This window comes from Alnus glutinosa, chromosome 13 (genome assembly GCF_958979055.1).
Source record: "Alnus glutinosa chromosome 13, dhAlnGlut1.1, whole genome shotgun sequence".
Lineage (NCBI taxonomy): Eukaryota > Viridiplantae > Streptophyta > Magnoliopsida > Fagales > Betulaceae > Alnus > Alnus glutinosa.
Window position 1 is genome coordinate 24,267,274 of NC_084898.1, and position 25,606 is coordinate 24,292,879.

Here is a 25,606-nt window from a genome sequence, read left to right on the forward strand (position 1 = left end):
CAGACATAAAATCTTCATTTAGTCTTATGAAATCTATCTTGAAAGGTTTCCTTAGGGTACATAGTTAGGGGTCTACGACTGACTCAACTATAAAATCAGATTCCGTAGGAGAAGCATTTCTTTCCTGGGAATCTTCATCTTCTAACCGGGTGTTGGCCGTATAACTGGGGAGATATATATATATATATATATATATATATATATATATATATATATATATATATCCAGGATAGAGTTCTTCACAATGCTCCAATATTTCTTGAGAAAAAGGGCTGTAAGCCTATCTGGTCCCGAGGCTTTTGTAGAGCCCAAGCTATTAAGCTCAAAAAAATTTCCTTCTTGGATAGCATTCCGTTGTCTTCTTAAGAAATAATGGGATTCAATAGATCATAGAAATCACTAGTGAAAATGGGGGTGGACCAAGTATAAATATCCTTCAAATGATCAGTAAAACAAGCTCCTATCGATGGACGGTCAGAGATCCAAAAGGGATTTTTACTTTTGAGAAGATCAATGGATGACATGGGCAATAATATGTGGATAGTGCAGCTTATATGCAATACTCAATAGAGCCAAGCAATGGCACACGACACATTAGTCCCACATGGATTAAATGGAAGACATCAGAGCGAGAGCTCTGCAATAAAATACAATGAGAACAGAGAGAATACTCATACCTTTCTCGGCCTTTTGGCTAAGATCAAGTGTAGTATCTGTTCTTATCAGTTTAATATCTGATACGTGGGTCATCGATCCACATGATATTAAATTAATCTTTTTAGGGGGAGGGTTCATAACAGTAGCTTGCTACTGGGGATCCTCAAGCGTCGCCCTTGCTTTGCACTACAGCATGGGCCTGGCGCACCCCTCCCAATTCTACTCCAAATGTTTCTTATGGTTGTTTTTATGTATCTCTCAATTTTATACTGTGCGAACATAGCATATTTTGTGGTGCGAGAGCAGGGACAGAAAAGTGCCAAATACGAGGGTCAAGTAACTTAGTTTTTAAGCCTAAAAGTATGGAAAAATGTACATACAAACTCTTACAAAAGAGAGATTTACAAACTGATGTGGCGTCTATATGGCATTTTATTAATTAAAAAAAAATCATTGGAATCCTAAATTGAAAAACTCATTGGAATCTGATAAGCCATGTCAGTTTGTGCCTCTTCTCCGGCTTCCCACCGAGCACGTCACCTCGACCGGTCCTCCAGCCATGCCCCCTCTGCGACTAGACCCCGACCATTGGCGAGCTCCTAACAGAGAAAGAGAGATCCGTCCGGCGACAGAAACAGAGAGATCTGGCCACGAGAAAGAGATATTTGGTCGGAAACCCACGTCGGTGTGCATGGGTTTTCGGACAAAGAGAGATCCGGCTCTCTATGGCCGGATCTATGTCAATGTAGTTTGGTACACCCACCCACAGTCGGCGACCATTGCCGGTTTCATGCCGGAGTCTCAAGGATCCGAGGGCGGAGGTCCACGAACAGGCGTGTTCTGCGAGCCTGGGACACGGGGAAGAGATGACGGGCCATAGTGGATCTTGGATCTGATCAGGTCCATTCGGCGGATTCAGATCTGCACGCTTGCCATTGCCGACCGGTTCTGATCGGCTGGATTCACGATGGAGGGTAGTGGATTCGGCGAAGGAGGGTCTAGACGGTCGGGGGGATGCCGGAGAAGGATGACGAAGAAGGGTCGGTGGGATCCGGCGAAGAATGGTCTAGAGGCTCGGCGAAGGAGTTTTTTTTTTTTTAATGACGTCAGTCTACAAAGGGAGGTTTAAATGAATTTTTTAATTAATAAAATGCCACACGGACGCCACGTCAGTTTGTAAATTTCTCTTTATAAGAATTTGTAAGTATCTCTAGCATTTCTCAAAAGTATGTATATATTTAACTTTATAAAAAAAATTAACAGAAAATTGGAAAACCAAGGGGACCATGGCCCCTTGTCCCGGAGGGAGCGAGAGCGACCACCTCCTATACCCATCGACACTTTTGTTTTGTTTGATTCTCGTAACAATTTGGACCATTCATTTGAAATGGACTCTTCAGATAAAATGTTTTGCACAGTGCACAATACCCAATGCCAAATCTTGGCCTGTTCATTACACATGCAATGGACGAATTCATTGCCCCTATTTGGATCCAATTGCTTGTAATTGGTTGATCGAATTGTAATTGTAAGCAATTCAGGTAGCTAGCTTAAAATAAAGGGTGAGTGCTTGGCTTTGTTCCGAGTAAGAGGGTTCAAAATCTTGCATTTGCCCTCGCATGTGTGAGCCCTGCACATGTCTCTTCCTTTTAAGGGTTGCTCTATTTTAGATTTAGTTTAGGAGTATATTGTTCCAGTTGTTTATCATTTCAGTTGTCAAGACATAACTAATGTTATGTGTTAATTTTTGTAGGAGTTTAGCTGCCGAATGACTTCTTTTTTTCTTTTTTCAATATGAGAGTGATTTGTTTTCTTTTGATATCCTTTGTGAAATGTGAGGTGACTCCTCTAGACCGATAGTGGTGAAATTCGCTATCATCTTTGTTCCCATTCAAACCTCCCTCAAGAGAGCTCAAAAAAATAGGAACCCATGTTATGTAGGACAAACAATAATCAGACAGTTTGCTGGGTGAAGGTAAGAGAAAAGAGAGAAGAGAGAAGTCCCAAGAAGGGATAGAAAAAGAGAGAAGAATAAGCTTATAAGAGAAATTAGAGAGAAGAAAGAAGAAGCTCCAAAGAGAGAGAGAAAAGAGAGGAGAGGGAGATAACAAATAGTTTTTCACTTTTGTTAATTCATCATAAGCGGTTAATACAATAGGAATTTATGTTTAAATAGACTGCATTAAACCCTAATCCAAATCGTACTCGGGCTAATGATCCACTAAAATAACATAGAGTCTGAAAAATAAACAATAAAACTAATAAAAAACCTAATAACAATCGATGCCTCAATCACCCCACCACAAAGTTATTAAGTTACGAAAAATGATTCCCTTACAACTTTCATACAACCTCCTCTTTCACATGTGGGTCATATGTGGGTCATGTTTCGTGCCCCAATTAAACTACCAATCTTTATTTCTTTTTATTTTTTTTAGGATAAATTTGTAATTTAAGCTAAATTGCTATGTGTTAATAAATCATTAGTGCTAATGCGTCTAGCTAGGTGACAACGACTTAAAAAATATTGGCAAAAAGACCATTTTTATACAAAAGTAAACCACATAAAAAATTCAAACCACATGAATTGATTCTATAAAGAAGTGGGAAAGATTTCCTCTTTGTAATCCTTCTCCCATATTTAATTAGAAAAAAAAAAAAAAAAATCTATAAAGATGCAAAGCAAGGATTGATTTTGCTTTTTTCTCCATGGTAATTTGAATTCATGCCTTAACACCGGCCCTACGGCATAAAGCCTTGTAGTATATTCGAACAGTCCCACATCGAGACTTCACGAGTGAAGAGGTGGAGGCTCGCTCGTAGATATGAGAAGTGAGAGGGACGGAGCAAGATACTTACCTGGACGGGGTCAATGGTCGATCATGTAGGACCATGGCCTAGGTTAGTGACCTCCATTGCACTTGGGAGGGGTGCTCGCCTAAGGTCTCCCCAATGTGGGAGAGCCTACGTCATTATTTGTGCTAGTTGGGGCCTGCGTTCGCGCGGCCCCTGCCCATTTCAAGTCTAAAATTCATTTGCAATTGATGTAATCTACATACTTAAATCACTGAAGAACTTAAAACGAAAAATATACGTGTTTTGTAGGATCATCAGCAAAGAAGGAATTTTTGAATATCCTAGCCTTCAACAAATCTATATAACAGAGCTCGAAGCCTCATCAGCATTCGTTTCGTTTACCTTGGATTTAGAGTCATCGAGATAATGTTGATAGATGTATGAAAGAAAGCCCCAGAATGCTAACAGCAGGGCCATCACCTTCACCCCATCTAACTTGTCATGGAAAAATACTACCGCAAGAATGGGAACAACAGGCAAAGCCAATGTACCAATGACATTGGAGAAGAGAGAAGACACCTCAAAAACCAACCCCAACATACCCACCGAAGAAATCTGCCATGTCACTGCCGTCCAAATCAAAGTCATCAAGTAGGATATCTTTCCTTTTTCATATTCCTTCATCTCTTTCTCCAAAACTTTCCATTCACCGCTTGCGAAAAGTCCTACCACGCATGCACATGTTGCAACAAATGATGGGTATATCTGCATATCCAAGACAGCAGAGAAGGTCTCTGTTTTGATCACCCTCTGGAAAGACAGCTCCACTAGGGAGAGGTATAATGAGTATGTTGCAGATGCACCAACCGTGCAAAGAAATCCAATTACATACTTCCCTTTAGGGACTCCTGCTGTTGTGTTTTCAGAGTCGGCATTGACTGCAAGAAGGGCTGCCGACATGGTAACAAGGACTAGAGAGTTGAGTATAAAGGGTGTGAACTTTTGGGAATTGAGGAAGAAGGAGAAGAGCGCGTTGAAGGCCAATTGGGTTGCACATAGCAGAGAATAAGTAGAGACAGGTAGGTATAGGAGTCCGTATGAATACATCAGGTTGTCACTTGCCAAGAGTAGGCCCAAAAATAGGTAGAGAAGGGCAAGGGTGGAGACAGGTGGTGGTCTTGCAGAGGAAGTATTTACGGGGGATGAGAAGAAAAAGAGAAGGGGGAGTAGAATTGGGAAGCCTGCTGATTGAACAAATGTTGCCATCCATTTGCTATTCCCACCTTTGTCATAGTATAATCTTCCCAAGAGAGTAGCTGCAGATTGGCCGGCAAGGAGAAAGAGGATGTAAGAAGACACACGAAGCCACCACTTGTAATGTTTGAGTTTAGGAAGTTGCAGTAGGTTGGTAAGAGAGGTGCCTTTATGTGAGTTTTGCTCTGGCTTGTCACCTAATCAGGCACACACAGGGACAGAAACTAAACATAAGTTTTTAGCCCATATTCTCATACTTAAATACTTAATCAAGTGCAGAGAAAACAATTAAGGAATGTTTCAACCATGTCAGATTAGTAGTGCGGCATTCCAGAAAGTTAGTGAAGAGAATCAACTAGTATCAAATCCAAGAAACCGATATATTGTTGTTTCGAGGGAGCCGGGACCTCCAAATACAGTAAATTGTATAATAGAATTAATGTTAAACCTACTGCAGCAACTGCCACACACCTGGCTGCTCATGAAGCAGCACACACGTACGGCATCAGCTGCCACAACAACAGCACACGTAGCTACCAATGTGGCAGCATGCATGGCATCAGCCTGAAGAGTGATTGGTGTACAACAGTTGTGCAACTGTTGTGCACCACTCTAGAGACATGAAGTGGGTCTCATGTGGGACTTATATAGTGGAACCTATCACATGGGACCCACCTCATGTCTCTAAAACCTTGCACAATAATTGTACAATTGTTGTGCAAGAGTCATTTTCCTATCAGCCTTGACTACAAAAAAGGCAACAGCAGCAGAATTGATTGAGCACCAATCTGCTGCCCCCAACTATGGAAATAATCTTCCACTCTGTCAGCCTTGATGACAATATTCAGCCAGACCCTACTGAACGGGCAGTCACCAATTATGCAGCATATCACGCAAATGTGTGTTCCCAAAATGCACACATGAAAGGCAAGTGGCATGCAATCAAATCATGCAATCTGCTCAATATGGAAGTATGCAGATACAAGGCAAGCCAATATGGAGACAGCTTGCACACGGCCTTGCAGTGCTCTCCAAGCATGCGACATCAGTACATCACAGCCGAATCACTCCCACCAACTCATGAGAAAAACTATTGACAGAGATCAATTCTGATTATGTATATCAATTTTGATTAATTGACAATCAAAATTGAACTTGCCTTCCTGAGTCCTATATATGTAGATCATTATATATTGATGTAACTATGTACAACAAATTAATCAAGCAAACAATTCTGCAATTCTTTATCTTTTTCAATTAATACCAAAACATCCTTTCTTTACTGATAGTTCTTCCTTTTTAAGGGAGTGTGGGTTCCTATTTGGACTCTAAACCTGGAGGCTGGAACGTTAGTTCATTGTTGGACTACAAGACTGAAGACTACTACACTCCTCTTGGGATAAGAACACATCAGTTAATACCACATTCATAAGATGAATTGCCCACATAAAGTAGATGGATTGTAAAGGAGCTCGTGTTAAGTTCCTTATTAGGTGATACTAGACTTTATAAATAATTTTAAAAAGCTGTAATTATAACTTGACTAGTCCCTGGGATGCACCGGAAACACATGGTTTTGGTTGCTACCTAAAAGCTGAGTTTATGGGATACACAAACAGCTTAACTATTTAATAGCTTACCGGTAATTGAGGGAGTTATGTTCTTCATGTTTATCTCATTTACTAACATATATCTGAATGCTTATTTACATATTATTCATATTGATTGTTGATAATCGTATTTTTCTGAAGTTGTTGGGGGTAGGAAAAGTGGACAAAAAACAATTTTCAGTCAGGTTTTGAGGAATTAAAATTGATGTAGCTCTGGATTTACTGATTGCCAGAAACAAAGCTTTAATATTAATTTCCTGCTTTAATGAATTCTATATTCAAATCAGACTGTGAGGAAACAAAAAGAAAGAAAGAACTAACAAATATTCATGCATGTTTTTCAACAGTGAATCGGCGAGATGGGTCAGTGACTAACCTCGGGTTTCCGTTTCTCGTTGCAGCTCTTGAGCAGCCTCCATGAGGATTCAAAGAATCAAAAAGATATGCTTATCTTTCTTCTAGTGTTTATCATTTTATAGGTGGCTCTATTTATTTGGGTGGTCCCTCCTATGTGGGGCACCACGTGAGCTACAAACGTGCCCTTGTTCAGTAGCATGCAGAAAACACGCACACTAGTGCGCGGGTTTAGTGAAGACCAAAGAGAAGAAAAAAATCATGAAAGGCATGCAGTTTTATTTGACCGAGACGGTGAGAAGAAAATCATTTTACGTAGCCATTTTCGCAACAGATTAGAGAATTATTTCTGGTCCGATTTTCACCACATTTTATGCTTTATACTTATCAATGAATTTCGTCAAAGTCAATGGTCGTAGGCCATTGTGTTGAATCTCTTACTTTTTTTTCTTTTTTTTTTTTTTTTTTTTTTTTTTTTTTTATTATTATTATTATCTATTTGAGCTACTTCTGTGTCATTGGCTGCACGTACTTCTCTAAAATTCCACTAGCTAGTCAGCAAAGTTGGCTTTAGTAGGTTGATATCGGCCTTCACTTATTTAAAACTCCCCTTCCATTAATTATTATCAACTTGGTATTACTTTAAAAAGTTTTTCACACCTATTTTAAAATATTTTAAGAAACATGTAATTTAAAAGTAATAAACAATAAAAAATAAATAAAAATGTGGTCTTGCCAGACCACTTCGGTTGAACGTGTAATGATCTAGAGAAAGCGTTATCCGATATCACTTTAAAAAGACCAGTTAATTGCAATTCAAGCTGTCTTGAATCACTTATAAGTCCAAATCTATGTAAGACATAACACTCATGAGCGCTTTATAATCCACTCATCCATCCACTCACCCAATATGAGACTAATTTTGGAGTGTCATAATCTCTACTCATAAGCACATTTATAATTCACTCATTTAATACGAGATTAACTTTTAGGGTGTCACAATTTCTGTCACTTAAGTATTTGACATCTTTTTTAGTTTCATGTCATGGAGTGTTGCCTCAACACCACATGGTGTTACTATATTATGATATCATTTGCAAAGACTTAAGAAAGCTATTATTTAAAAGAACTAGTTAAGCTGCAATTGAAATTCATTATAATTATTTATAAAATTCAGTATCACTTAATAAAAAAACTAATATGAAACTTAATGCCCATAAACACCTTTATAATCTACTCATAAGTGGTAGCCAATGCAGGACATAAAATAAACCATCCTACTTTGGTATTATGGCTAAAAAGGTTCAAAGCTTTTAACAAGTAACCACCTAGGGGCGGAAGGAGGTGGGTTGAGAGGGGTCAAACACCCCCCCTCATTAATTACCTCTCAAAAATTTCTCTTACATCGGTAAATTATTCTGGATACCCTAATTACCCACCATCAACCATGCATCAGGAGCAAATATTTTCTAAAAGGATTGGGATTCACCACTTACTCACTCCGACGTGATTTTGTCTTTGTCATTATTTTATGAATTTCAGGCGTTTAGATAATTTTTAGGTAAGACAAAGTCAAACAAGGAAGCTAAGGTGGAAGACGACGATAAAACACACCGTTTAACAAATGCCTTATGTTGTCTAAAACAATGCAAAAACGTGCTGTTTAACTCATGTTTTGAAACACTTAAAAAAGATATAAAAAATAAAAATAAAAAATCCCAAACTATATATATCCAGGATAGAGTTCTTCACAATTTATGCTCTAATATTTCTTGAGAAAAAGGGCTGTAAGCCTATCTGGTCCCGAGGCTTTTTCTTAATGGGATCCAATAGATCATAGAAATAAGTAGTGAAAATGGGGGTGGACCAAGTATAAATATCCTTCAAATGATCACTAAAACAAGCTCCTATCGATGGACGGTCAGAGATCCAAAAGGAATTTTTATTTTTTATTTTTGAGAAGATCAAAGGATGACATGGACAATAATATGTACTGGATAGTGCAGCTTATATGCAACACTCAATAGAGCCAAGCAATGGCACATGCACGTACGACACATTAGTCCCACATGGATTGAATGAGAAACAGCAGAGCGAGAGTTTTGAAATAAAATGCTGTGAGAAGAAGAGAAGAAGCATACCTTTCTCGGCCTTTTGGCTAAGATCAAGTGTAGTATCTGTTCTTATCAGTTTAATATCTGATACGTGGGTCATCGATCCACATGATATTAAATTAATCTTTTTAGGGGGAGGATCCATAACAGTAGCTTGCTACTGGGGTTCCTCAAGCGTCGCCCTTGCTTTGCACTACAGCATGGGCCTGGCGCACCCCTCTCAATTCAACTCCAAATGTTTCTTATGGTTGTTTTTATGTATCTCTCAATTTTATTATGTGCCAACATAGCATTTTTTTATGTGAATGGTGATTCTTTTTAGAGAGAATGGATAGAGAGCAGGGACAGAAAGGTGCCAAATATGAATGAGGGTCAAATTTATTTTTGATAGCAGATATAGACAAGGGGGGGACATGGCCCCTTGTCTATCTATATATGGGTCACTCCATGAGGGAGTGAGAGCGAGGGACTTCTTTCCTCCCATCCACCGATGCTGCGGGTCTGCTGTGGTGGTCTTGTTTTGTTGTCTTTGGTTTTTTTGTGCTCTTTGTTGTTTTGAATTTTTTGTCTTTCCTTTTAATTTGTTGTAGTTGTTACCCTTTAGGTGTTTGGGTGTTGAAGGGTATCTCAAGGGTCATGCATCTATCTGAATTCTTTGCACTAGAGTTCAGGTATGGTTGAACGGTCTTGCAACAGTCATGCCTCTATCTATGCCTTGTTTTACCACCTTTATTAGCGATCTTGTTTCATGGTGTTCATGCCAATAATCATTAGAGCCGCGCCATTCATTTGATGAATTCATTTTTATTTTCTATTTTCTATTTTTTTTTTTAATTATTTTAATTATTTTTTTATTTTCTGGATGTTTTGAAGCTTCTTGTTGGGTAACTTGGGTTGTTTAGCCCTAGTTTGTTGTTCTTAGTTGTATTTCCTTCAAACCCTTTCAATCCGGTCTATGTGAAGTAAATAAATTTTTTAATTTGCATGCAAAAATTATATGACAGGTATGTGTTTCTCAAGTGTTCAAAAGATATAGACAGTTTTGTCTATTGGGTTTGAGGAAATTTTTTCAACCCTTTTTAGAAGAAATTTCTGTTCAACGTAGGTCGGTTGGTTTTCTTGGGGTTTTTGGGTCCCATGATTAGCACCAACTCTGGCTCATCCGAAAAGCAGTTTAGGCTTGTTCATACTTCATACCTCCAAAAATCAAAGCAAGGATTTTGCTCAACCTCTGCCAATGAGGCAATGACCCTCAAAGTTAAATCAAGTACTTATATATATATATATATAAAGAGTGGTTGAAGGTCGAGTTTGATAGTCATTGGATTCTAAAGTAATTTGGAGATGGTAGAGAATCCACTTCTATACTATACACATAAGCACAAATTGATAATTTATTTCGACAGCAATAGCAACAAGAAGTAAATGTTGGGGCAATCAAATAAGAAAACAACAAAAGAGACATTAGAGCCTAGGCACAGAATGCAATAAGTTAGTCCCGTATCGCTTAGACGAGAAAGAGATTGCAGTGAGGGTTCATAACATAAGATGGTCAAAGAGAGAATTTTTAGCATACCTTTTTCAGATTGGGTGTAATGGGTAGTTTCATGCGAAAGGGTCTTCAGACATTTGCCCGATTAGGGTAGGGCCCTGATGCCCTCTCACATGAGGCTCTTCATTGCACATGTAATGAATAGTCTCATCTCTAGCTGTTGAGATGGTCATGACTATCCCTGATGGCATTGAAGTGGTCACGACCACCCCCGATGTGTCGTGACATGGCCATCCTCGATGGCATTGAGGTGGTGTTGACTATTCCTGATTCTCTTCAAATGTGGTGTACTGTTTGGTAATGGTTGCCACCCGCCAACACATTTCTTGTTTTGTATTTTTAATTCGTGTTACAATTTGAACCATTCATTTGAAATGGACTGTTCAGATAAAATGTTCTGCACAGTGCAAAATAGTCAATACCAGATCTCAGTCTGTTCTTTACACATGCAATGATCATTGTACCCGATTTGAATCCAATTGCCTTGCATCAGCCCTCTGATTTGAAACATGAGATTTGACTAGGATTAATATATCCTGACTAGGATTTGAATCTTGCAAGTTAACCCAATTGTAAGCAATTCCTCTTTTCCAAATCTTGAGAGCGTTGTAGCCCAACCCAAACAAGGATTAATATATCTTACTAAAATATATTAGGCAAATCCCCTGAAGGACTAGGATCAAATAATCTCAACCTGAACGCGTTGGTTGCTTGCCCTTTCTTTTTTGGGGACTGAGCAATGTAATGTTAATATACAACTAAAATTACAAAGGCCCTCTCATATACAATGCTGTGAGCTCAAGTTCAATCATCTTGTTCATATCATGGCTATCACTTATATTCAGAGAAGTCAACCAACCTTATTCAACCATGGAAATGCATGAAAATGAAAATCTATTCGAATCAGCAGGTATTACTACACATCTTGCAGGAAATAACAATTCAACCAAATCAACATTTTGAATATAAGGCAAGAAGATTTTAAATCGTGGACAATATTCATCATAGAAATGTGTAAATACCAAAATCTGTTCAAGTCAGTAACAGGTTATGACAAAGTCAGTAAATTTTACTACGCATCTCACAGGTTATGACAACCTAACCAAACGAACAAATTCCCAAATCATAGTTCTACTCCTAGCTCTTCAGACCCATGTGTTGCCTAAGAGAGTTCCCAAAGAAATGCCGTAAAAGATTATACCCGAAACAAGTAAATCAAGGACAAAGAAATCGAAATGAAACTTTACAGATCTGGGGTAAAGATGGTTGAAAAACCAAACAGCAAGAAATAGAGTATAATTCTCAACAATAGCATCCACCTGACTGGGGCTGGGACTGTGTTGCACCACTACCAGTAGACTTCAAGTTCACATCAACCATGTCTTCTTGCTTTGTCGAAGAGAGTGTTTCCATTCCTGGTAATGCTGCAGCAATTTTCCGAAACAATGCCTGGCCAAAGACTCATCAGTCAACTGAATTACAAGAAAAAATAAAAAGCTTTGACAGCTAAAAGACATCACATTGATGAACTTATGAACTCTACGTACTTTAATCTTCTGAGAATCATCAAAACAGTAGCGAGTAAAACGTTAAAAAAGAAAGAGACCCGTGGATATTGCCATATCTTATCCAAGATAGTGCAACAGGTAAATGACAAAGAAGATCAAATTCTACTTCTGTTTATCCCAAGTTAAACTATAAAGACAAAGGTTGTCTTAGGGCCCTTACAAGAATTACCAAACCTTTAAAGCTAAAGACATTTATCATGCTCATGAAGTAGATGATAACCTGCCCAAATATCAAAATAGTTAACCCTCCATACACAACATATTCCTTGTCACAACCAACTATGACGGTCATAAGCATCTGATCTGTGAGCCAGCTAATGAACATCCCATTTGAAGATAATGCAGCAAACAAATGGCAAAGAACATTGGTTCTACCTATGTTTTAGTCATGGTAAAGACAAAGCTTGATCTGAGAGCGGTCATGAGCATACCATACCGATGTTTTGTTCAGTTTCAACCCAGATAGAAACTAAGCATTTATTGTAATGATGCATGGAAAGAGGATACCAAGCTGGAGGAATACCTTTATGTTAAAGCCAGCTTTAGCACTCGTTTCAATAAACATGACGTTGAGCTCACGAGCTTTGGCTTCTCCTTCCTCTATGGAAACTTGCCTGTGGAATCATGTACAGGAGAATATGGTTAGTAAAACAGGAGATACAGATTGAACACTAAACTTGACCAACTTCCAAAGAAAGGAAAGCATTTAATACTTAAAGCTGGAGAATATTATAAAACATATAGCAATACAAGACACATATTGATGCATGTTTAGCAACAGTTTATGTAAGTCTCACTTAAGTAATGTGCTACTGCCCTAGATTGTTTGTATGCTCAGGCAGTTGCCTAGTTCACCTAGAAAGGAAACAACTACATAAATTTACAACATCAAGCAAGAGTCGCATTGCTGCTTTTTAACTCAAATAGAATATTTGGATAAATCTGAAAAATCTTAAAAGAAGATGAGTGGAGCTTCTTTTAGTACTGAATTAACAGCCAAGCTTTTTGGGAATCAACCGATATATAGGAGTCGCATTGCTGCTTTTTAACTCAAATAGAATATTTGGATAAATCTGAAAAATCTTAAAAGAAGATGAGTGGAGCTTCTTTTAGTACTGAATTAACAGCCAAGCTTTTTGGAAATCAACCGATATATAGTGGATCACTTTGCCTTTAAATGCAGTAGTAAGCAAAATACAGGGATCACACTAAGGAATAAATGCTTTTAGCTTTGTTCTACTAGTCAGCTTCTAAATAGTCTCTAGTTTCAGAGTCCAGTCATAGTAGAAGCTGAGGTACTCAGCTGCTCAAAGAATCTCTCTACCTTTCAATTCAAAAGAGATCAGCTAAGCTAAAATGATGCAGCCATGAAAGATTGATTTGTAGTTACTTTGCAACTTCATAGAATCCTAGATTTATTTTGCAGGTCATGTGCAATATTAAATTAGGTCAAGTCTTATATCGTTTTGAAGGTCAGGCCATTAGGATTCTAGGGTTAAAACACTTTTTTATTTATGATTTCATAAAATATGGTTAGTTTTGTAATGAGGGGCAGTCTGTAATTTCTGCAGCTCCTGCGAATGAAGGGCATTTTGGTCACTGAATTGAGCCTAGAACTTTCCAGGAGTTTCTAAAGTCTTGGATCTATTTTCATTATGTCCACGTTAATATTTTACTGGGTTTTATTAGATATTTAATTTATGACTCAAATTAGGAGTCCTGGTGTTAGACAATAGAATCATGAGTGTCTTGTGTAATCAAAGTCATGCTTGTCTAGAGTGTTCTCTCTGTATCTCTTCTCTCCCTCCTTCCTCAGCGCATGCTGTTGCGATCCATGCCAATGTTCACACAACTTCTGAATGGCAACAAAACTTCCTCTTTTCTTCTCTCTTTGCAACCCTAAATCAAACTCTAATTCAATCTAAAACCCCTAAAGCTTTTTCCCCACCATGATGAACCCCAAGATCATAACTTTTCCCTATCCTAAAGCCCACTACAAGCCCACTTAGACAGATTCCTTAATCTGTCCTGCCTCAAAATTTCAATCAGCCATGAAAGCTCTTGAGGAAACAACTTGAGGGAACAAATGATGCAACCATAACCGTTCTCTTCCTTTCTACAGGCATTACTTTTTTTTTTTTTTTTTTGATAAGTAATGTCAATTCTACAGGTATTACCTCCCTAGAACTTCATTCTACCAAACTTCCAGCAGCTTCTTTCGAAATTTAGTATCATTAAAATTACTTCCCTAAAAATCCTAATTATCCTCCCCAACCTATTGAAGCCCTGAAATCATGCAGCACTAATAACCTGCATATATGAAAAATTGTATACAGCATTACTCAACTTCTCAATGTTGTCCTGCGTCATTGATGTCATCGTAACAGGAGAATAAATTTGTTAAACCAATAATCCCTTAGCAAATTTGTAATGACAACATTGTTAACCCTAAAACAATCCACTAATTTGATTAATTAAGCTAGAACTGTAACAAAGTACTCTAAAATAGAACATACGCTATGAACCAAACCAATCAGAATGTCCAATAAAATCATCTACCCATTAGCAAACTATTACCTCTTTTCCACAAGGTCAGTTTTATTTCCAACAAGGACAATGATGACATCACTGCCCCTCTCAGTGCGCACCTCTTCAATCCACTTTGAAGTGTTTAGGAAAGTTTGCCGGCCTAAATCATAGAAGCACCAGAATTGTCAGCAATATATCAAGCATTGTGGCAACAATCCTAGACAATTAAGCAAAAACATGATATAAGTAAAAAAACATGATTCAAATCAACAGAGACTAAGAATGAAGCCTGGCAGCTGATGAATCTAAGATCACAAGAGCAAATATTGTGCAAGTTTACAATTTCTTAAGGAACCGACAAGCCAATAGACAATAAACAACTACATCAGGGACTTGATCATTCGTGAAATGAAAAAAAGTAATAAGCATAACAATGATAAAATAATAACAACAACAACAATATATACAAGCAGAAATAAATAATTCAGTGATAAGGAAATAATTAACTTGCAGACAAAGTTCAGATTACGTACTTGCAACATCAAACACAATGACAGCAACAGATGAATCCCTGATGTAGCTTGGAATGAGACTTCTAAATCTTTCCTGGCCAGCAGTATCCCTGTCATCATAACATAATAAAGGATCAACCATAGGGAAAAAAATTTCCCAAGAGCCAACTATATGAAAACAAATAATGTCATCACATAATAATGGTCATCAACGCTGAAGGAACCAAAATAGACAGGAATACAGAAAATATAAGTCCAAGCTTTCAGCATTATTACTGGATGAGTAGGCCCTGTAAGCAAGCATCGGGTGTATTCTTATGTAAACTTCAAGATGAGTAGCTATTATTTTTATGTTGAATACAGATCCCATGCCACTGTATGATGCTATGAGAATCTCTCAGTTCTACAGACAATGCCAGGAAGTTCCACCTATGAAGAAATTGGAAAATCACAGCAGGATACAATTTACCCCTTTTTGTGCTAGATTACATGGCTGATGGTGGGAGCCCCAATGATCAGATAATTTCACTTCCACCAGTCTCCACACTGAAACTACCAATTGAAAGCTAAGACCTCAATGGAAGGTTCAATTTTTATGAAAGAAGAATCAGAGGTTCAATTTTATTGAAATAGAAGGTTCAAATTGATGAGAAATAAAAGGTCCAGTTTTTGTGAGAGAAAAACTAATCATGATGAGAGCCAGAAAAGTATTCAACTAGGCATAAAATATTTGGAAATGTAGTCTTTCATCTCTCCAGCAACACAAAAATGAAGAAAAAGAAAACATGCATTATATTTGATGCTGGTGAAGAACATTGATTTTACAAGGAAAGCTAGCACAATTACAAAGTTCTTTCTGCTATTTCATTTATCAACAGAAATTCAAGCATCAATCGTAGAATACAGGAATGCATGAAAACTAAAATAAAGATAATAATCAAACAATTCAAAGTTCATAAAGGTGAATCTCAGATAATTCTGCATGTATCTGCTATTCATGGTATCTCTTAATAAATATGTTAAAAGACAAGAAGAAGCAACTTCCAAGCATTTAAAGAGAGATCTCTACTTAAATACTGGAGAGGACATGTTTCATGATGAAAGCAATGTTTAACAGTTAACACGATGTGTTTATTATCATATCCACCAAATGTAGTACAATCCCTTTAGCCTTCTGTTATTCAAAATGAAAGCACAAGATCAAGTTAACAGCAATTGATACAAACATCCAGTATGGAGTATAAAATGAAAAAGATTGACTGAAACAATTTCCAATTTACATTTTCAAATCTTCCAAATGGTATGTGGAAACATATTTGATCATAGTAACAATCCATCCATCAGCATAACTTTACTCAGTCAAGCTCAGCAGATAAATATTTTTTCCCCATTTTGGATAAAAAGTTTGCTTATTCCATGTGCAAGAGCAATATATTAAGTCCATGGAAAATAAGAAACAAGATAAAGCTGTCACCAATGTACAAATAAGTGTAATATATAATGAGGTGCCAAATCTTACCACAACTGTAGCCGAACAGTTCGATCTTCAAGATACATAGTTTTTGATAGAAAATCAATACCAATTGTAGCCTGATAATCAAAATAAAAGTTTGATTACACAAACTAAACATCTACGAGTAAGTTCAGTAAACAAAATATCTGTAAACTAAAAAATGACCATGTCATTATATAAAAATAAAAAATAAATAAATAAAAAGAAGAAAGAAAGAAAGAAAAAAGAAAAGAAAGAAGGGATAGCTATAACAAAAGACGGCATTTGACTACAAAAGACGGAGCTTCTTCTTCAATCTATTGGAAGAACACAAGAACTAGAGCTTACAATGTGTAAAAAATTCTATAATATACCAGTTAACATAATGAATAGTATGGTAATTTCAAAAGTAATCATGCGTACGTAACAACTTAAATGAAATCTAGAAAAATTGGTGCAAAAACAAGGCTCATACAACAAGTGTGCGCACAAGAAATTTAACATTTAGTCTCAATGAGCCCAACCCCACTTTGTATCAAGAACCATGAACCGTTATTTCCTGCAAATCAGACCATTTATCAAGAACTTAAAAGACTCAAAATAAACATTTTTAATATTCCTAATCATCTGTAATGCAGTATGTACCTTGGAAATTGTGAAATTACCCTGATCAACATATGATTAGAGAGTTATCTAAAAAGACCTCTCTTAACATGTTATGCTTCTGGCTATGAAAGCAGCTTTAGCATTCTTAGACTGCACTAAATCATGGTTATAGAAGTTGTGGGTACACTATAGATCTGACTAAAATAAAAGGAAATTACAAGGAGATCTATCAGAACATTATGTGTAACTTCTCATTCATCGCTTTAAGTTGAAGCTACCTCTAACTTATCGAGAATTCACTCATTTTTCATCCAGAGTGTTCTTTCTGGACACTCATCCATTCTAAAATCGCCAATTCAGCAACTTTTATCTTACCCACGTATCTTATCTAGCAACAGCACATAAGCCTCAGATGAAGATGGCAATCAACTTCCTGTTTTTCTCATGTTGATTGTGTTCGTTATTCTGATGAACTAGAGAGTAATGTAACATTGACTATCCCATCCAATTAAAAAAATAATCCATCGAAGAGATTTGAATTAATCTCAAGTAGAGCCTCAAATGAAGACCCTACATACCCCTCGGTCATCGATGCTTGGCTAGAACCTATTATTGCACACCCATCTTCATGGTGTATGTATCAATATCTACCCAACGATAGTCGTTGGTAACAAATCAGAATCACATCAAAACTTTTACCTCTCCATTTGGATCAACATTAGCTTCACAAAAATCAGTTTAATGAACCTCCGACGCTAAGCTGAGTTTTACGAATCGTTGAAAACAAACAAAAATTATATTACAGGTATGTATGTACGTATAGGAAAATCAATTATATAGAGAATTCAACTCAAAAACAAAGAAATAACAAAAAAAAAAAAAAAAAAAAACAAAGCAGACAGAGCCAGAAACGACAAATGCAAAAAGCTTCCAACAAATAGATCAATCAGCGAAGAAAGTATGATCTGGGTTTGCTCAGACATAGAGCAAACCGTGATCTGATAAATTGAAAAGGGGGATCTGACGGGTTGTGGAGAATTATAACAACCTGATAGGTGTTGTCGAACTTGTCGTACATGAAGCGGGTGATGATGCTGGTCTTGCCCACTGACTGGTCCCCCAAGAACACCAGCTTGTACTTTGCCAGAGCTGACACTGGTGCCATTTTCCCTTTCTAGAGATCACAGAGAGAGAGAGAGAGATTGAAGAGTGAGTGGGCAGAACAGAGAATTTGGTTTGGTTGGTTTGATCTGCGAGAGAGAGGGAGAGTTTTGGCAAATATGTAAATCAATCAATTACGGCGGAGTTGTCACGACATTGTGCTGGCTGCCTCAGGTCACATGCACTCCATTTTCTTTTGCAAAATGTGAAAAACAATTGTTTGTCAGGTTTTCTCTTTCAGAATTAAATAATGTCGATTTTAGGGATAGTGTCCAGAATTTTTTATTTATTTATTTTTTTTTATTTTTTATTTTTTATTTTATAATAAGGTATTTTGGTTATATATATAAGATGTTTTAAGTTTGTGCCCTTTTTCTATTTTGCGAGCACAAAACCAATATGACTTTATTTTATTCAAAAAAATAAAAAATAAATAAAAACCTATTTGATTTCCAATCATATCACTTTTCTATCTCAGTAGTGTAAAATTTATTTCCTTTTGGTCATTTATATCTAAACTATTCACAAATATAGCTTCCTAAACAAATTTAGGAGATTGGTCCAAATTACCCTCCAAATAACACTAACAGGATCCTTCCGGTTCATTTGAATTAGAGAGGATCTAAATGCTTCTTCATCGATAGCAAAATAAATCACTTCTAGCAATTCAACTATAAATTTTAGCGAACAAAAATAATCAATTAGAAATATTTTAATCCCTCTCTCTTAAATCTATAAATTGGATTGGCAATAATAAAGATTTATCATGATCCCCATATATTTTTTTTTATTGGAAAATTTTATATTTAATTCTTAATTAATCACTAAATTTCAATTTAATCTCTTGATATTAATTATGGCAATTAACTCTCAAGCTATTTCATGTTTTTCAAATCCATTCTTCAGTTAGTCTTTGTCCATGCAAACAGGGATTGGAATCCGGTTATTCACAATAATTAACTGCTCAGATTACTAGTAATTTGTTCAGTTAGTATTGAGAGAGTTCATGTACGACCTAACTATCAAAATAAAATTTGGATTGTTTGGCTTGGCCACCTATGCGGCAGCTTGATACCATAAGAGTTCTCTCACAATAATGTCGTAAATTGCTAGTAATTTAAACAGATACTTATCGTGGATCCCAATCTTAAAAAAAAAAAGTGACATAACTATTATTTATTTTTATTTTTATTTTTTGGAAAAACACAAATTATATAAAGAGTTTATTATTGTAAATAGAAAAATCACACAAAAGTTCGAACTGGGATCCTATCCATTTCAATAGTCATGATCTAAAGTTGAAGCATATAATAATTTAAATATTATAAAACAAGTGTCAATATTAACTTTATATGCACAAACTTGAATAATTATTATAAAATGGAGTCTCAAGAGTCTAAGAGTCCATGGATTAGCAATAAATTTTTCTTTGATAAAAAGAAAAAAAAAAAAAAAAAAAGTTACCTTTTAAGGGTTTTAGGCAAAGGGGTTTTCAGAGCTCTTCCACCTCAACCTCTCATACTCCTCTCTGCTGATTCTCAAGTCTCAACCTCGTCAAGATTGAAGAAGAGCACCAAGTAAGCACTCAAATCCCTTTACTCTCTCTCTCCACTGAATTTTCATTTTCTCTCTTGAGAAAAAAATGACATAACCCACTGAAGAAACCAACCCCAGATGCGTCGGACCATTTTCTCCATCTTCACTCACCGGATTCTCGCAAATTCCAACTCTGCACGCACCACCTTCTTCTACTCCAATCCCTTAAACCCTAAACCCAATGGAGGGTTCGCCTTCTTTCGCAGATTTTCGTTCACTCGGCGCCCGCCCGAACCCGACCCCAACGACCCGTCCACTCTCATGAAGGAAGATGGTGTCTCTGTTTGTTGCCAAATGTGGTTAGAGAATTTCCGTGAACCCGATAGGATAGCGACTAATTTGAGCTCGTATTTACGCCGATTCGAGTTGTGGGTATTGGCGTACCAGAAGGTTTCCGCTGATGAGACCGGGGCGTATGTGCCCCGGAACACGATTGAAAGGTCGGCTCTTGAGGACCTTTTGGCACTGCGAAATGCAGTGCTTGATAATAGGTTTAGGTGGGGGGCTCGGTTGGATTTCTTTTTAAAATCGCCCAAGGATAAGACCGATTACGGGTCGTTGTCCAAGAGGAAGATTAAGGCGATTTTGACGACCTCACAACCGGCTCCATTTCAGGATAAGATAGTTCAGGAGGTGTTGTTTATGATTTTGGAGCCGGTGTATGAGACTAGGTTCTCGCCAAAGTCGTTTGCGTTTAGGCCAGGGAGGAATGCACATACCGTGTTGAGGGTGATCAGGAGCAGTTTCGCGGGATATTTATGGTACATAAAGGGTGATTTGAGTACGATTTTGGATGGGATGAAGGTGGGGTTTGTGATAAATGCTTTGATGAGGGATGTGAGGGATAAGAAGGTGATTGATTTGGTGAAATCGGCGTTGGTCACACCAGTGATCACTACCAAGGTTGGTGAAGATGGGGTGAAGAAGAAAAAGATAAAGAGGAAGTATCAGAAGAAGAGGGTGTTAGCGGAGGATGAGCCAAAGCCGGACCCGTATTGGTTAGAGACGTTTTTCGGGTTTGCCCCTGAGGAGGGGGAGAAGACTCCTTCTTGGGGCCATTGTGGGATTCTTAGTCCTCTCTTGGCTAACATTTGTCTGGATGAATTGGACCGCTGGATGGAAGGGAAGAGTAAGGAGTTTTATCGTCCTTCAAAGAGTGATGTCATATGGAATAGCCCGGAGGGGGAAGCAGAACGTGGGAACACGTCTTGGCCGGAATTTGTGCCAACAAGTGGGCCAGATAAGACACGGAAGATGGATTATATCCGATATGGCGGTCACATTCTGATTGGTGTTCGGGGACCTAGAGCGGATGTGGCAACACTGAGAAAGCAGTTAATTGAGTTTGTTGATCAAAAGTATATGCTCAAGCTTGACAATGAGAGCCTTCCTATTGAACACATAACTAAGGGTATAATGTTTCTTGACCATGTCTTGTGTCGGAGAGTAGTGTACCCTACTCTACGTTACACTGCTACTGGCGGGAAGATCATTAGCGAGAAGGGTGTGGGAACCCTTTTGTCGGTCACAGCAAGCTTGAAACAATGCATTAAGCAGTTCAGGAAGTTGAGCTTTCTGAAGGGGGATAGGGATCCAGACCCACAACCTTGTTTCAGAATGTTTCATGCCACTCAAGCTCACACGAATGCACAAATGAACAAGTTTTTGTCAACAATGGTTGAGTGGTATAGGTATGCCGACAACAGGAAGAAAATCGTGAACTTTTGCTCTTACATCATAAGAGGTTCCCTTGCAAAGCTATATGCTGCAAAGTACAAGCTCCGTTCACGAGCCAAGGTGTACAAGATTGGTGCTCGGAATCTGGGCCGTCCTTTGAAGGAGAAGAAAGGGCAGTCACCTGAGTATCATAATTTGCTGAGGATGGGTCTTGCTGAGTCAATTGATGGGCTTCAATATACCAGGATGTCTCTTGTACCTGAGACTGATTACACCCCTTTCCCAAGTAATTGGAGACCCAATCATGAGAAGGCATTGCTTGAATATATAAGGCTTGAGGATCCAAAAACTTTGGAGGGGCAAAAGAGTTGCATTAGGGAGCAAGGTCTGGTTTCACCTCAGGATTACACTTCGATGCTTGTTTGGAACTATAAAAGGAATGCTATCATGATGGATCAGCTTTCCCTGCTAAAAAGTGCCAGTAGTAATGCAGGACAAGACGAGCAGTTGCTGCTGGGCTCAAACCAAGAGGACCATGATCACGTAACTAAAGAAATGGAAGAAAATAATGAAGGGATTCATGTGGCACAAATGTAAGGTTTTTATCTTATACGCTGTGCGTGGAAAGTGTAATTCATCGATAACTGCGCTTTGTACTGGTTAGAGAAAACAAAGCAGTTGATTTCAAAAGCAAAAGAGATAAAGAACACAAATGTGAATTTCATGTCACAGATATGTAAGTTATATTTATGCTTTGTGGTTGAAAAGTGAAATTTTTCTGTGAGGATGTTTTTTAATGGTTAGAGGAAGCAAAAATATGCGCAATATTGCAAGTTTCAAGTGAACAACCTTAGCATTGACGAAGTAACAGAGAAGCTTGTATAACTTCAATTTTTTTTTATTAATTTAGAAATCAGAAGATTTCATTGCATCAGCTGCAACTTATAGTTGTTTGAAAAATTTGTTTCACATCCCTGCTTGGGTCTTTCAGTTTCAATTGATGATTATTTTCCCGTTTTACATTCCTATAGAAATGGAATAAATGTGTTACGAGATGATAATCTTTGTTTAGATAAACTTTTGAGTATGAGAGATTAGTTTAGTCCTTCAAGTTTCTGCATTTTTTCTGCTCCTGATCTCTGTAAATGGTTCCTTTATGTTGCTTAAAGCCCATCAGAAGTCTAGGCAACCAGCACTGATGTCGTGTTTATTGCCAGTGTCTTTTGTAGTCTACTTCTATCAACATATGAGAGTTCATAAAGGGGTTATTAAAGCAGTAATAAGCAACCTTTATCTTGAGGAGTAATGCTAGAAACTAAATTTTTATCCCACAATGCTATGTGGCAATTGACCCATGTAGCAATCCTTCTTTAAAAAAAAAAATCTAATAGCATTATTCTATTTTGAGATGGCAGAATCCACATACATGCTCTTATTTATTTTCAGTCGTTTTTTAGAAAATCATGTGCTGTACTCTTATTTTGCAGCACAACTCTGGGAAGCCCCTAAAGATTGGCTTAGGTGGTAAAGGGATAGAGCGAGGTGGGGAGGGATAGATTTTAGGTTCAGAACTTCAAAAATCTTTAAAAATAAATAAGAAGACTGTTAACTTAAGGTATCATTCGACAATGTTCATGTAGAACCTATGGTGATAATTAAGTGCAGTATCTTTGATTCGTATGTGCTGCTGCTCCAATATAATTGCATGCACTGCCTTGCCTATTCTTGTCAGCAGGATGGATTAGCATGCCAGTCTATTTAAGATCTTATCTTCCTTCTATCTAGGTGTTTCTCTTGGGTTGATTTGGACTATGTTGGCAAGGTGCTGCAGGTGGCCGGGAAGTTGCAGGAAAAAAAAAAAAAAAAAAAATAGACAAAAGGATCCAGCTTGTGTGCTGTAGTTAAAACTATATACTGTAAAAAAAAAAAAAATGGAGGGCTCAGATTAGAGCACACAAGCTGTGAAAAAAATGGAGGGCTTAGACTGTTTTGAGCTAAATTTTAAATGAAGCTTTTTCGTTTTGGTTAAATGGAACCAAACGTCCCTCCCTTTTGCTTATGTGAGTTGACACCGTATAAGGGTAGATGGAGCATTTCTTTTACTTCACTAGGCTAACACCTTCTTTCTGTTTTTTTAAACCCACGACCGGTCCACCACTGCCCCCACCAGCACCACCACAAGTGCCCATGTGGCGACATGGGGGCTTAAAAATGGGCCAAGTTGAAGAGGCCAGGGAACAAGTCTCACATAGAGATGCCCACCAAGAAGTGCTCCTAGCAAGAGAGAGATTAGATAGAGGTGCTGGTAATCTCCATTTCTCTAATGGGCCACAAGGTCAAATTTATGAGGAACAAAGCCATGGCCTCTGAGAGAGATTAGATAGAGGTGTTGATAATGTCAGACCAGGTCACCAGGGCCTTAAGAACGTAAAGCACATGAGTAGGATGAGGCCCTACGCGGTGGTCTAAATCGAGAATGACCACGTGACGAAGACCCACGAGGCGTAAATGAGCACCAACCTGGTGGAGGCAGGCCATTAGTTGGCTCAAGGACATAAACAAAAGGATGATTCAGGAGCAACCCATCAACCATATGTCTAAATGGTTACCCAACCGACTCCAGAGACATGTAGAAAGGGGTGCCCCGAAACTTGAACCTCCAAAATCCCATTTATAATTTACAGTCGTCTCGGCCTTCCTTGACAAAGCCCAAAGTCGGCAATCTTGATCCGATCATTGTTTGGTGTGGTGGCCGGTGCCGGTAAGGGGAGTGGCAATGTTGGTGAGCTGAAAAAAGAGAAGGTTTTTTAGAGTTTGTTGTGAACCAAGAGACCCTTAAACGGCGTCAACTCACATAAGCAAAACAGAGTGACGTAATTTGGTTCTCATTTTACCAAAACGACGAAGTTTCATTTAAAATTCAGCTCAAAACACTCTAAGCCCTAGCCTCCATTGTTTTCACAGCTTGTGTGCTCTAATGATTAATTTATGTTAAAATGATTAATTCTATCCTGCATAACTAAACTTTTGATTACTGCTAACTTTTAATTGTAATAATTCATTTGTTTTTTTTTTTTTACTAGTTCTCATTTATTATAAACTAGCTCATAACCCGTGCAATGCACAGGATTATTAATTATAATTTAATGTTAAAGCTTAAAAAACATTTCCATTGCACATAGAACATTGCTTAAATATATGAATCACATAAAATTTTACAATCAGAAGAACTATAATTTTAGTTTTAATTCATAAAAATTAAAACATTTAAAATATTCTCATATGAGTAGTTTAAAATGGAAAGAAGTGTAAAGAAAAAAAAATTGCAAGAGAAAAACCTAAATTCTGATTATTAAAGCATTAATAGTAAGATTAATAGTAGGAATCTCTGATATTGTTAGTATAATACCTATTATGTAGCTCAATCAGTTGGGGACCACGCCTCATGAAGCGGAGGTCACTAGTTCGATTCTCCGTCCCCCCTCTTGTGTGGACATGTCAAAAGAAAAAAAAAAAAAAAAAAGGAAAAAGAAAAAAAAGAGGAGCAAAATAAACATTTTTTTTTTTAATGAATACAAAATAAAACAAAATCTATCACTCAACATTTAATGCAATCAATTAAATCATCTTACATATTGTTGGTGTGATACCTATTATATTTCAATCCTATATAATTCTGAATATTCGAAAAAGCAAATGAACGAAAAAATAAATAAAAAATTGATGAGTTCACTCCACGTGTCACAATTCTAGGCTAACTCTAAGTTATAACTCGGCTTTTATATAGATATATGATGCAACATTTTGAAAAGTCACTTCAATTTGTAACATTCACCATTTATAATCTCTTTGCATAAATTAATAGTATGATGACTCTATGCACTCCAATATTGCATATTTACCACTTCTTTTAAGCCAATAATATTTCAAAATACTACTTAACTGGATGCTTTGATCAAATATGTTGTAAATATTGGATGATGCCTCTTCTTTTAATTTTTTTTTAACTTCTCTGAGCTTGGATGACAATATCTCTTCAAATGTTCTTTTACGTAAGCTTTTTAATATAGTTGACTTTTACCAAGAATTTTACATTAATTGTGTAAAAAAAAAAAAATTGTAGAACCT

General features: G+C 37.3%; 3 protein-coding genes and 3 non-coding genes across 6 annotated transcripts; 4 read left to right on the forward strand and 2 right to left on the reverse strand.

Moving 5' to 3' along the window:
- The first annotated feature begins 673 nt into the window (after window positions 1–673).
- On the forward strand, window positions 674–870 carry LOC133856425 (U2 spliceosomal RNA). The gene has a single exon (XR_009898197.1). It is a non-coding gene; the product is annotated as a U2 spliceosomal RNA (small nuclear RNA).
- Window positions 871–3,199: 2,329 nt separating this feature from the next.
- On the reverse strand, window positions 3,200–6,918 carry LOC133854960 (probable purine permease 11). The gene is made up of 2 exons (XM_062291244.1): window positions 6,694–6,918; window positions 3,200–4,904 (listed from the first exon to the last, which is right to left on the reverse strand). The coding sequence occupies exons 1-2, from the start codon at window positions 6,734–6,736 to the stop codon at window positions 3,811–3,813; spliced, it is 1,137 nt and encodes a 378-aa protein (XP_062147228.1). The 5' UTR covers window positions 6,737–6,918; the 3' UTR covers window positions 3,200–3,810.
- On the forward strand, window positions 3,509–3,670 carry LOC133856421 (U1 spliceosomal RNA). The gene has a single exon (XR_009898193.1). It is a non-coding gene; the product is annotated as a U1 spliceosomal RNA (small nuclear RNA).
- A 1,890-nt stretch (window positions 6,919–8,808) lies between the features above and the next one.
- On the forward strand, window positions 8,809–9,005 carry LOC133856424 (U2 spliceosomal RNA). The gene has a single exon (XR_009898196.1). It is a non-coding gene; the product is annotated as a U2 spliceosomal RNA (small nuclear RNA).
- A 2,311-nt stretch (window positions 9,006–11,316) lies between these two features.
- LOC133855094 (ras-related protein RABH1b-like) lies at window positions 11,317–18,425 on the reverse strand. The gene is made up of 6 exons (XM_062291396.1): window positions 18,093–18,425; window positions 16,466–16,536; window positions 14,968–15,056; window positions 14,483–14,594; window positions 12,429–12,519; window positions 11,317–11,786 (listed from the first exon to the last, which is right to left on the reverse strand). Exons 1-6 carry the CDS (start codon window positions 18,207–18,209, stop codon window positions 11,640–11,642), a joined length of 627 nt encoding a protein of 208 aa, XP_062147380.1. The 5' UTR covers window positions 18,210–18,425; the 3' UTR covers window positions 11,317–11,639.
- A 1,252-nt stretch (window positions 18,426–19,677) lies between these two features.
- LOC133855087 (nuclear intron maturase 2, mitochondrial) lies at window positions 19,678–22,268 on the forward strand. Its single transcript, XM_062291390.1, has one exon. The coding sequence runs from the start codon at window positions 19,880–19,882 to the stop codon at window positions 22,073–22,075; it is 2,196 nt and encodes a 731-aa protein (XP_062147374.1). The 5' UTR covers window positions 19,678–19,879; the 3' UTR covers window positions 22,076–22,268.
- Window positions 22,269–25,606: the final 3,338 nt, after the last annotated feature.